A 13564-nucleotide genomic window follows, 5' to 3' on the forward strand; every position below is an offset into this window, starting at 1 on the left:
CAGTCATTGCCTGAGATGTCCCACCGAGTGTCTGGCAGGTCCTCCTGAAATGTGTGAACTGCTTGTCTCTCACCATTGGCTTGAAAGGCCATCGGTCCCTTATTACTAATATGAGTGAAAACATTCACGGTTCTGTAATAAAAGGGAGGGCAGATCTCGGTATCACTGTGGGTAGACTTTCTTAACATAAATACCAGATGGGGAAACAATAACAAGAATAAACGCTGGCCAAAGAACTCCCCATCTAGGCACCCACTTCCCCACCCATCCTTGCACTGAGCTACTCATCCACTATGCACTCACTCGAGAATCCATTCATGGAACCATCGACTCGTTCTCACATTCTCCCACTCAAACTCGAAACACCTACACCCAAATCCCTTTTTTGTGGTGCACTTCTACAAAGTAGCCCATGGCTGCATTCCATTGCAGGCCTTAGCGGATATACCCCCCTCTTCTCGAGGCAAGCATTCTAGGAGCCATGCAGCAAAGCCACTTCACTGTCCCCAGATATTTGGACACGTGAGCAGATGCATCGACTCCTTTCCTCTATCGTCATGGCTTGTAGAGTCTAGGAAGGTAACAGCTATTTATTTGCCTCTAAGAAAGGATTTGGTGGGAATCTGGAGTGTTCAGAACAACATTAATGAGAAGCATCATGCAAAGGTTCTGTTTTGGTGTTTTTCACCATGTTTGTTTTGATCACAATTCTTTTGCTCAATGCAAAGGAACCAAGAGGCTGCAATTCAACCCTACGACACTGGACAGCCAAAGCGTCGTACAATCCATTCAGAACAGCCATGTCCTGCCATTTTTAAACCAATCTCCCAAGGACAGGTTAATCCAAAACATGTTTAATCTGCCAATTCTCCTCTTTAGTGTGCTTGTGACAGATATATGGGATTAACTTTCTTTGCAACTTGCAGGTAGGGACCAAACCAGTCCTGCAAGACCAAGGTTTGGAAGGACCTACATTATATGATTGTTATATGAAATAAATATGACGGCGTTTTAAATTGCATAGGGTGGCCTCCATATTATTTGTTTGATGTTGTCTAGAGTCAACGTCGTATTGTGACCAAATGACAGCCGTATTTCTTGATCTGTGAGGTATTGTGACCAGGGGTTGCATTACTCTCTGCAGATGGACGCTGTAGAACATGGACAAGAATGGCCAGAGGTTCACTGCGCACTTCAGTTTGCGAAAACCATGCTCCACGTACCTTGGCTCATGGTAGTTGAGATAAGAGTAATGTTCCAGCAGCTTCCAGGTGATGCCATTGTCATAGGAGTAGTGTAGCAAGACGCCTTCTCCGGGCTGGTCCGGCGCTTTGCATGTGCTTAGGACAGACCGGCTTCCCAGGCGCAGCGTGAACTGCAGAAACCTAGAGAGTACGTACGAAACCCATTAGGACAAGTCAACAGTTACATTTCTAGCTGTGCCCACAGCACCCATCAGTTTAGCCATCTAGAATGGATCAACATGGCCTAATAAAGCGAGCAGCTAAGACTTTCACACAGCAGTCTTTCCTTTTTCCAACCAGGTTAGCAGACGTGGCACTTCTTTTTTCTACGTCTGCCATGACAGACTTTAATTATTCATTAGGCACTGGGGGAGGGAAAGATGCAGAACAGATCTAATCACCTGCCAGAAGCTGTCAAATGAAGAAAAACCTTATGAATCATTCATTCTTGTTGGTTTTGACACACATTCCTAATGTTAATGTTTCACGTTTTTCCTAGCCTGTCGGAACAGTAATTACCTTTAGCCCGCCTTAGCTCCTAGCTCTCACAGCAAACCTGCCCTGTGTTTTTCTGCATCATCTGGATTACGCGCCAAAAGCAAAGCAATGTGTTTTTAACAGCAGTCTTCATTTAAAGAAAGAACAGCAAATTAAAACCAGACACACATAACCAAAAACTGACAGGCCTGTTCTAGCCCCTCCATGCCGTCAGACCTCACAGTGTTCCTGCTCCCCACCTGGACTGCGTGCTGTCGTAAAACGAGGTGATGAGCTGCCGCCGGCCATCTTTGTTGAAGACCAGGGCCTTGCCGCTGGCCAGCACCCCGCAGTCGAAGCTCACTTCGGCGCCGCGGAGAGAGTAGAAGTTGTGGTACGAGGACAGCCGCGAGCTGCTGAAGCTCTCCGAGATGAACATGGGGAAGGTCTGCGACGCCATCTCGCAGGCAGGCCCCGAGAAGCCCGGATCACACCTGCGAAGAAAACAACACTTGACAACTACTGAACCCGCTTTGAATACTAACTTTAAACTTTGGCCACTAAAATCACAAACATCTCAACCCAATACTGTTGAGCTTCTTCTTTGGGAACTGAATCTTAACAGAGCAGGGACATAAACCTGGAAGAAGATAAGAGCATGAGCTTTAGCACATTAAATCATAAAATCTTGCTTCATCACCACTTTAAACTAATGGAAGATAAGGATACCTCAGCACCTTCCAATATAACCAACTATAGATCCTCAACTAGTCCTCTTCCTGACTGATTCCGAAGAGGTCCTCAGGAATCACCTGCTTCAAGGGTACTCTTTATCAGTAGTCTCTGCACACTCTTAAACACCAACAGCAAGGGCAACTTCCTCTACCAGCCATTTGCTAATGACAAAAAATCTTCAATATGCACAACCAATACCCACCCTGGAGCCTTTCTGCCCCACGATGAAATAACTGGTAGCCTTGAGGTTTCACGCAGTGATGTATTACTTAGTGATAATGCACCGGCAACCTTCCCACAATACCAACTAACGTGTTGCCTTAATCCCTGTCCTTGAAAGAATGAGCTGAATTACAATTTGTACTACATGCATGCTTTAAGCACTTTCAAGAAATAATATAGGGCTTCATGTGAAAAGAACAGACTGGGTAAAAGGGGTTGCAATTTGTGCATCAACAATTAGTGAATGCATTATTCGTTTGGGAACTAATCTATTTTAATAGGTTAGTTCATAAAATACAGAATAATAATGGGTCACAATTAAAACTTCCTCATAAAAATTAATGAGGCGACCCACAATGATCGGCTGCAATCAAAAGCATGGTGGCCTGTTGGGATCAGCAGACCACCATGTCTGTAGTTTGTTTTAAAAAAAACAATTTTTGTTTTTATTTAACTGCAGACAATTTTATATAAGTAAAATGGGATGCGTTTAAAAAAAAAGAAAATGAAAATATTGACTAACTTCTTTTTAGGTTAGGCTGCCTACTCTTAAAAAATGATTTTTCACCATTCACAAATAGAAAAAGGTCTCTTGAGGACTCATTCCCGTTTGCAAATGGTAACTACCTCCTTTGAGTTGATGGTAAAATATCAGTGTTTTGCAGCTAAATTTCAGTCTGAAAACTGTAATACATACCTTAAGGAATATTTGAAAGAAACACCCATAAAATGCCCCTTCCAAAAAGCAATTCTTTAAAAAAAAACAGTCCCAAATTGTTGAATGAGTGTAGAACATTTAAAAAAGTGTTTTAGTGGCTGCAAACACTGATAATTACCGAATTGGAGTACACTTAGTACATAAGGTCCTTAGGACCAGATGTACGACCCACCAATTTGCAACTCGCAAATTGCGTCACATTTGCGACTCACAAATTGGGATGTACAACAGTGTCTCAGACACTGTTTGTGATTCCTAATGGGGTCGCAAATTGCATGCCTCATTAATATTAATGAGGCAGGCGCAATTTGCGACCAGCCGCGGGCGCTGCAGGTAAGAGCGGTGGGGCTGGTTGGAGGGGATTTCGAGAGACGACCATGAGGGAAAATTGTTTATTTATTTAATTTCCCCTTGTGGTCGTCTCTCAAAATCGCCCCCCTGCCGATCCCACTGCCCCACCGCTCTTACCTGCAGCGGCCGCAGCTGTTTGCGACCCCATTAGCAATGGCTAGCACTCACAGGGATGGTGGCCTGCTGGGGTCAGCAAACCACCATGTCTGTGACTGCTTTTAAATAAAGCAGTTTAAAAAAAAATGCAGCCCCTTTTCCTTAAATGAAAACAGGATGCATTTAAAAAAGAAAAATTAAACTTTTCAGTTACATTTTTTAAGGGCATGCAGTCGTCCCTGGGACCACTGCCTGCCCTTAAAAATATTTTTTGACCCATTCACAAAGGGTGAAGGGGTCCCCCGGGCACCCCTTCCCATTTGCGAATGGTTTACCACCTACTTAAAGTAGGTGGTAAATTGCGAGTGTTTTGCGACCACAATTGCGGTTGCATAACATTCATACAAACAAATGCGAGTTGCTCTTAGGAAGGGGTGCCCTTGGCAAGCCCCTTCCTGATAGCAAGTTGCAAACCTCATTTTTCGAATCAGTAAAATTTACATGGCCATGCCCTAAATTGCGGTCGCAAACGGGCAGATTGCACGTTTGTGACTGCAACTTAGGGTCGTACATCTGGCCCTTAGTTTTATACTGCATTCTCATAAAATGTATTTTGCCTTTAAGTCAAAGTCGACCGCAAAAGTGATTTTCCCACAAGCAAACATTAAAGACTACAGATGGGTGAGTTATTTTAAGGCTGAAAATACTCAACTCAATGAAGAAAGTTGAGAACCATGTGTTTTAAGAACCTGATTTTAGAATGCTAGGTATGAAAATTACACCCTGTGTGAATTTACAATCCATAGATTTCCATGTCACTGGAAATCATGTTTACTATAAATGAAACCATATTATATTAGAATTTCACACAGAGAAATGTAGAGGAAAATGTTGCAAATGCCAGTATAAATGACTTCAGGCTAAACAGATTCAGGCCTAATGGAAGTTAGTAGAGAAATCTGATCTCAATATAATTGTTTTTTAAAATGTATTATACATTCTCCATCTAAAGGCAGTGCCACAGATCTTTCCTTCTCCAATGGCTGTAATGTGACAGAATTTGACAACCACAGTGTATCAAAGCAGTCCAAAGTTTATTCTTCTGAAATGACATATTCTTCCCAACTTTTCAGTATACTATTGGAGTTAATAAAACATCTAAAAAAGCTCTCCGCCCCACCACAGATTCTTTGTGGTATGCCTGTCTTGCTTATGATAAAAATAGGCACTCAGTAGAAAAATGGGGAATAAGGACACATCCGTAGTGATACATCGTATCAGGATTGTAGCAAAGAACAAGTTGAACAAGTTACTTACCTTCGGTAATGTCTTATCTAATAGAGACTCTAGCTAGTCACAGATTCTTTACCTTAGAATTATCTCCAGGTATCAGACTGGATCCGTTAACTTTTCGTGAGCAGTACCCCTGTGCGCTGGTAGGTGGCATCGTTTGGCTCCGTTTGGCATTGCTGGTAGCATCCATGCCTGAAGTGACATATGCAGGGTCTATATAGGTGCCAGTAGGCTGATGTTAGTTTCTTTTCGGAACTTAACTTTACACACCAAGAGCATGGAGTCACAAAGAACACTGTCTACTGGTGCATAAAACTAGGGACCTGAATGGGGAACAGTCCTGTCCCTAGAAATTTGTTTCCAGAGCGAGGAGCATTGGTTGGTTGATAAGGAATCTGCGGCTAGATGGAGTCTCTACCAGATAAGGCATTATCAAAGGTAATTAACTTGTTCATCTGATAGAGACTTCTAGTTGCAGATTCCTTACCTTAGAATAGATACCTAAGCCATAGCTCCTCGGAGGTAGGTCTTTGACGCAATTTCAAAACAAAAATCATACAGGACCAAACAGGCAAAGTGCCCATCCCAACGGATCGGACTGACAGGCAGTAGTGCTCAGTGAATGTGTGCAGAGAGGCCCGCATTGATGCCTGGCAGATATCCAGAACTCTGCATGCTAACATAGTAGTTGCAGCCTTTGCTCAGGAGGTATGAGCACACAGACCCTTAAGGGGTTGCTTCTTGGCCAAAGCATAGCAGATTTTAATGCTGAGCATGATCCTTCAGGAGATGGTCCATTTCTGTACGGCTTTACCTTTTTGGACCTACATACTCCAAAAAGAGCTGATCATCCACCCAAAACAGCTTTGTGAGGCCAAGGTAGAACGACAACACTCTTATTTGGACCAGCCGGGGAGTCTATCTTCCTCCTTAGAAGGATGAAGCAGAGCGTAAAACGTAGGCAAAGTGAGGGACTGGCCGACGTGAAACCTTTGGCAAGAAGGATGCTCGGGTCCAAAAGACCAGTACATCAGGGAAAAACTAAATGCAAGGAGACTGAGCGGATAGTGCCTGTAGCTCACTGACTCTCCAAGCAGATGTAATTAACACCAGAAAGGCCGTCTTGATTGTGAGGAGCCTAAAAGGACAAGAATGAAGCAGCTCAAAGAGTGTGTATGTTAAGAAAGTAAGAACCAAGTTAAGGTCCCTTTGAGGCATAACAAAGGTAGCTGGGGGAAATGTGTTGCAGACCTTTAAAGAACGTATTTACAAGAGGGGATACGGAAAGAGAAGGCTGATCTGGCAGCCACAGAGAAGCCAGGATGGCAGATAAATAAACCCTCAAAGTTCCAAATGCAGAGCCCTGCTGAGTCAGGGTTAGGACAAATAGAAGAACTTGAGAAAGGGGAGCAGATAGGGGATCAGCCTGTTTCTCAGTACACCATGCAACAAATTTATTCCAACGGCCGGCGTATACAGTCTTGGTGGAGGGACGCCGAGCTGCCAAGATAACATCACAGACTTCAGTCGGAAGTTTGAAAGCTGGCAACTGTTGTCACTCATTCTCCATTCATGAAGGTAGAGGGTTGACAGGTTTGGGTGTAGAACCCTTCCCTGTTTCTAAGACAAAAGCTCCTCCCGAAGGGGCAGCCTGATCGGAGGGTCGACAGCCATGCTCAACGGCTCGGGATACCAAACTCTCTGAGCCCAGTCCGGAGCCACAAGGAGAACTATGGGCAGGATCGATATGGGCGGAAAGGCATACAGGAAGTCTTAGCTCTGCTTGCGACGAAAAGAGTCTCCAAGCGAGAGCCGCCATAGAAACTCCAGCAAGCAAAACTGCTGACATTGTGCGTTCTCTGTGGTGGTGGACAGATCTAACCAAGTCTCTGCTCACTGCTGAAAGGGACCTTGCACCACTTCCGGGTGGGGACGCCATTTGTGATCCGCTAGGCATCTTCGACTGAGTTAGTCAACCCTGCCGTTCAGAGAGCCTGTCAGGTTTTGAACCACCAGGGCTATGTCCTGATGGTCCAGCCATGTCGAAAAGTGCAAGGCCTGTTGACAAAGAGTTCACAAACTCACCCCACCTTGTTTTTTGCAGACCACATGGCTGTGGTGTTGTCTGTGAACACCTGCACTAGCCTTCCCTTAATGGAGGGTAGAAAGGCTTTCAACGCCAGTCGGATCACTTGGAGTTCCAGTAGGTTGATGTGGGCCTACCATAGGGGTGACTCACATGTAAAAAAATGGAAGATTAGGGCCTGGCAAGTGGGTGCACTTGCCAGGTCGACATGGCAGAACCAAACTGCGCACAGATACTGCAGTGGCAGATCTGAGTTACATTTACAGGCTGCTTATGTGGGTGGCACAATCAGTGCTGCAGGCCACTAGCAGCATTTGATTTACAGGCCCTGGACACCCACAGTGCACTGTACTAGGGACTGACTAGTAAATCAAATATGCTAATCATGGAATCAGCAATACATAACAATAATTTACAAAGGGAGCACTTGCACTTTGGCACTGAACAACAGTGGCAAAGTGGCCAAAGCATCTAGACCAGCAAAACAAAGTCCAACACACAGCAAAAATACAGGAAGCAAAGGCAAAAATACAGGGGAGATTGATGCCAATGATGCCAGGTCTAACACATGGTAACTCTCAAGACTGTGATTTTGGTTTAATAACATCTGCTAGGAGGGTCAGTGAGTTAGAAGCCCTTAGTTGTCGCCCTTCTTTCACTCCCTTTTTTTCAGATAAGTTGGTGTTGCGAACCAGGGATGCTGTCCTTCCTTGAGAAGTCTCTCCCTTCCATCTTGTCTAGCCCATCACTCTTTTAATCTTTTACCCTTCCCCTCATCCCACAAAGGAGGAGCAGGTGCATCGCTTTGGCCCTAGGCAAGCGGTCAACCTCTACCTAGACGGCACACACAGGTTGTATGATAAGCTCTTAATTTGCTACTGTGGTGTCAAAAAGTGAAAGGTGGTTCAGAGAAGGACTTTATCAAGGTGAATCATTTACTACATTAAAACTTGCTACGCTTTGACCAAGAAGGAGCCGTCTGAGGGGATCGGCACAAATTCCACCAGAGCCAAATCTACCACTTCTGCTCTCGCGCCGGGCATTCCAATTGCCGATATTTGTAAGGCAGCGACTTGGACCTCCCTACACACATTTGAAAAACACTACTTTCTAGATTCAGAGGTGCGAAGAGATGGTCACTTCGCTAGGTCAATTTGACATGTCTTCCTGATTTAATCATCCTTCAACCTTCATCTTCCTCTACAGGGTATTGCTTATTGAACCTGTTCTACAGGTGAGTAATCTGCAGGTAGAAGTATCCATCAGAAGAAAAAGTTACTCACCTGCGGTAACAATCTTTCTGGTAGATACTTTCCCTGTAGATTCCTCACTGACCCGTCCACCTCCCAATTTGATGGAGAAAATGTATTAGATTCCATCTTGCATTCATTTGGTAAAGCGAAATTTTCATCAATGTCATTCTGCCCTCTTGCCTCGAAAGCCTGGAAAAAGTGGAGGGCAACTGGCGTGGGTATGCCAGGGTGGGCAGTATATGGCCTTGGTGGCCTCACTTAATGTTACTTCCGGTGCCGACCAAGTCCAGCGCCCTCTACTGGCCACCTCGGAGCTTTTTAGTTTCAGGATCCAGCCTGATGCCTGAGGTTGTTCTACAGGTGAGGAATTAGCAGGAAGAAGTATCCATCAGAAGCGGAGTCTTCTGGTGCTGGGTGACATAGAGTTTCGCCCCACAGTCTGTATGGCCTTCGGGTTCATTTGCATTCAGTCACTGCAGGCCTTGAAGTTGTGGCCTGACCCCAGACACCACAGGAATACCTGATGAAGATCTGTCTTAGACATTTGTTTGGAGCAGTCCTTTCAGGGTTTTAAACCTGTCGTTTTGGGATCAGACATTTACCTTGTACATATAGTTTTGTGTTGAGGTAAAGTGACTCAAAGGGAACAGAGGTAGCTCCAGATCCGCATTTGATGGCACGGAAATAAAGGAACCGATGTCAGAGCATGAGCTTAATGCCTGTATTGGCTCCACACATAATTTGGAGGCCGGAATGGCGTCAGTGTGCAGCTGTGTGGTGCCACCTACTGGCGCACAGGGGTACAACTGCAAAACGTTTCTGGATCCAGTCTGACGCCTGCGGAATATTCAAAAGGTAAGGAATCTGCAGTTAGAAGTCTCTATCAGAAAAATATGTCCTTTCTTTTGGCTTACAGATTTCCAGATATAGAAATAATTGGGCCTAATATTATTGAGATACACATGAAATTAATGTAAGGAAATGCCTCTTTTTGTATGGTCACCCAGAAGATTTTCGACTGATGCTGCTGGTTTTCTGGACTCTGAGAGTACACTCCGGCCCGCAAACCAGACCTCAGTGCCAGTGCCCTGACCCTTAAGTGTATGTCGAATTGGCTATACCCAATTGGAAATGGCTAACTTACCTGCAAGTCCCTAGTAAATAGTACCCTGGCACCCAGGGCATATACGTTAGAGGGGTACCCCAGGGCTTTCAGCACTGATTGTGCCACGCTGGAGGCCCCCAAGCAATACAAGCCTCCCAGTCCACCACTGCATACTAGTAGAGCAGCCTTACATTGCTAGCCCTACTTTGCCATTGAGAGCACTTCCCAGGACGTGTGTAAGTCACCCCTCTGGCAGGCCTACTGAGCCCTAAAGGCAGGGTGTAATAAATAGCAGGACATGTACTTTACATGTCCTGACAGTAAAACATGCAAAATGACAGTTTTTACTGTGGAAAGACTTAATCGTGCAATTGGCGAGTACAGTGTTACACGCTGACTCCTCAGCTGTGCTAACTCCTGAACGGTGCGACCAAAGTGGGCGCTCCAAGTTCTCAAACAACTCGTTACATGAGGCCTACCTTGTTTCTGAAGTCGAAATTAATATAACTTGTTGCAGTAAGCAACTTTAGCAAAGCTGCAACTTTGTTGCCTTTAAAAGTCCTTTGCCTTCCCTGCCTTCCCTGGTAGATATGGAGCCTGCTCCAAGAGACAGCCTTCTGTCCTCCTGGAGACATGTGCTAACGACTCTCGGGAAGAAATACAATAAGGGATTGCAGGCCAAGGAGGTGCTACTCCCCTCTTGCAAAAGCCACTTGGGTGTTAGCCCCAAAAGGCAGACTGCATTGTCAAGGTAGACAGGCTGACACAGGAAGCAGAGAAGGGAAACTGGTTTCTCCAGGGGCATGTAGACCTGAGGAAGCCACACCTCGGGGTGGGCTAAGGAGATCTGTACACCAAGAGAGGGGTCTCGCCATCTTGGGAGTGGACAGAATGGTGTATACTGGGGTATCCAAATGCTCATTCCACAGGAAATGGTCACCAGGTGAGAGGGAACCTGGTAGCCCACTGGCTACCAACAACATTTTGCCCTGAGGACACTCTCCGGAACAAAAGGGGCACCCTTTGCACCCAGACCTCAGATCTTGACTGACTTGGAAGAAGAACCGAAGGAGGACTGACGCACCGAGGGACCAGCAAAGAGAGGCTGCACCGACAAGGACTGCACCCACTGCACCTGGTGGCTAGCGAAGAGGGGGACTGTGACTGCTGTGTCATGCTCAAGGAGAAGCTGTTTTCAGAGCCCATTAAAGCCAAGAGAACCCCCCGGGGCCAGCTGATTGGCCTCCTGTTCGAAGAACAGGAACACAACAGCTGAAGAAGCCTGCTGAAACAACTTGGTAGCCCAAAGTCTTTCAGCCGCTACCATCATGCAGCACCGAGGACCAAGACCCAATGCACAGAACTGCACCTGAGTTTGCTGAGCTCGGAAGTGCTGTCAGCAAATTGTTGGGACCTTCAAAAGGGAATTTATCGACCCAGGAAGGATTGGCCTGTGACCACAACAACAGGCGACTGGTGGTTCAGTGGCAACTGAACTTCGACGAGACCGGAGAGGACTCTGTGGGAGGTCGACCCTCCAACCAGGACCCATGGACCGAGGTAACTTTGGTGACCTCGTTGACCGCATCGCAACCACAGCATTCTTGGAGCACCTTCGGCATCCTTCATCTCTTGCATCAGGACCACTCCATAGGAATCCATTGCAATGCATGGAAAAGCTGGAAGACTGCTTATTCTGTGGAGGTAATTGATTTTGAGGACATTGCTGGTCCCTTTGATTAGCTCCCTGCTGGAGTTAGGGGCCCAAAGTACTTTTAACTCACCGCACTGACACTTATCTACATTGTCTCTGAAAAAAAGTTTCTAAGTGTCACTCACCACACTGACACCTAAGTTTTCCCTAAAAAAAGGCTCGTTTACGGTTGAGGAAAATTGCTTTGATTTATTATTGCTTGGAAAATCTACATCTCTGGAACCCTCAGGTGAATATTTTTCGCTCTAGTGTCTAAATTCCATTAAATATACAGTGTATTTTTATAAACTGGAGTCGGATTTCTCCTTCAATTGTTTTGGATCCTGTTTAAATGCTTTACACTCGTTCCTCTATGCAAATCTTGCTGCTCTGTACTATAGCTACCAAGGGTTGAACTGAGGGTTCTACAGACAAAACCTACTGGACCTAAAAGCGCTGGTGAGTGTATGACACAGTGAGGTCGCACAACCACTTTATATAAGACACCCCATTTCCTCACAGTTAAGCACATGTACAGCTAGAGAACGTGTGCACTATTCATAAAATGAATGACTAACATGTTGTGAACCATTCCCTTGCCTAAGCTTGAAATACATTTTCATAACTTTAGACAACATACTCCAACCATTCTCAAATTCTGAGTGAAAATTATTAGGAACACAAAGTAACACAATATAAAATGTTAAAGATTTGGGCAGTTTCATTCCCACACTGGTTTGTAAACGGAATGCAAATATTCCGAATCACTGGGAACTTTTCTGTTTTTTTTTAATTACTAATGTGAGTAAATGAAGTAATACCTACAAAATGTGGACCATTTGTTTAAGCTTCAAATCTTAAAAACTGCTATAACGTAAGGGCAAAGGCAAATCAGTTACAAAGTTAAAAGTCAAGTGTTATTGAGTCATTCAGACTGTAGTGAGCCATCCGGCCTCTACAATAGTTTGTATCCCAGCCACACTCCTGGGCCAGGCTCGGGCCAGGAGGTATAAATAAACTGTGACGTCAGCGCTCGCTGCTGGCGCCACGGACTGCGAGAATGAGTGGTTGTCTCTTATTGTGTAGCCCCCAGCAAGTGTAGGTCTACCCCCTGTGTTCACCCCATATCCTTATTGGCCCTCCACTTAACATTGGCGATGAGGCGGACGAGCGCCATTGCAAGCACTGCAAGTCCCTACCGTGCGTCTGGCTGGTGGCAGTCGGACGCGTGTTGCGGTGTCTTCCGCTCCGGTGTGAGCAGGCCTGGCGCACTTTGGGTCGAGTGCCAGGAGGAGCAGGCACCTGGACGAGGTGAGCACGTTGGCGCAGCAGGTACCTCGGTGGAGTGCGAGCGTGAGGGCGTGGCATGGCCTGTGCGCGCTGAAGACGAGAGGCGCGGCCTGCCAGTGCGCGCGCTGGGAAGAGTGTGCAGCGAGAACGAGGGAGGTTCCTGCCTCTTAGCGTGAGCCTGGCCCGGTCTGACAGGTGGAGGGGGACGTCGACAGTCAAGTGGAACTTCATGTGGGGTGAAGCAGAAGGCCCGGTCGGGTGAGGAGCACAGAGCCCAGAAGGCTAGGGCTGGCTGAATACTGGAGTTGGAGGGAGGCCTGGCCTCATATACCACGGTGGAAGCACCCAGGAGGAGAGGTGTAGGAAGGAGAGAGAGTGCAGTCTACAGCAGCACCAGGTGCAGGGAGCAAGAGTGAGTGCAGTGGGATCTGCCACAGCAAAGTGAAGAACAAGTTTGATTTACCTTCAGAGGGGTCAGCACCATTACATACATCAGAAGAAAAGAGAAGGCAAGATGTCCCAGCAAGCGGAGGGAGGTGATCCAGCAGCTGTAGAACCAGGACCGTGTACAACACTGAATGCACTGAATGCACTACCGCCGTTCAGCCAACTGGCGGATCCGGCCACGGCCGCACCCAGATGGCGCAAATGGATTGGACAGTTAGAAAATTATTTTATTGAGGTGAGAGAAACAAATGGGACTGTCAAGAAGTCCACAATGCTACAAATGGAAGGTGGCGAAATATATGAGTTGTTTCTAGACCTACCGGATACGGGAGATGTGAAAAACTACAACAAAGCTGTGAGGGCATTAGACCGGTACTTTGACCCACAGGTCAATCCAGACTTTGAACACTTCAAATTGCGCCAAGCAAAGAGAGGAAGAGTCGGTGGACATGTTTTTCATGAGATTGCACAAACTGGCTAGTTCGTGCACCGGTATCGATAAACAGTTGGAGATCAGAGCTCAGCTCATCCAAGGCTGTAAGTCATCGGATTTG

The 13564-nt window shown here is 46.1% G+C and overlaps 1 protein-coding gene across 1 annotated transcript in view; it reads right to left on the reverse strand.

Annotated features, from left to right (window-relative positions):
• RELN (reelin) overlaps positions 1 to 13564 on the reverse strand; it is a 1440257-nt gene that overhangs the window by 552266 nt on the left and 874427 nt on the right. The window contains exons 18-19 of the mRNA XM_085653954.1: positions 1982 to 2215; positions 1224 to 1385 (exon numbers count right to left, since the gene is read on the reverse strand). Coding sequence (XP_085510080.1) covers positions 1224 to 1385; positions 1982 to 2215 — 396 coding nt within the window. The remainder of the gene's footprint in view (positions 1 to 1223; positions 1386 to 1981; positions 2216 to 13564) is intronic.

Source organism: Triturus cristatus, chromosome 4_1, assembly GCF_964204655.1.
Source record: "Triturus cristatus chromosome 4_1, aTriCri1.1, whole genome shotgun sequence".
Lineage (NCBI taxonomy): Eukaryota > Metazoa > Chordata > Amphibia > Caudata > Salamandridae > Triturus > Triturus cristatus.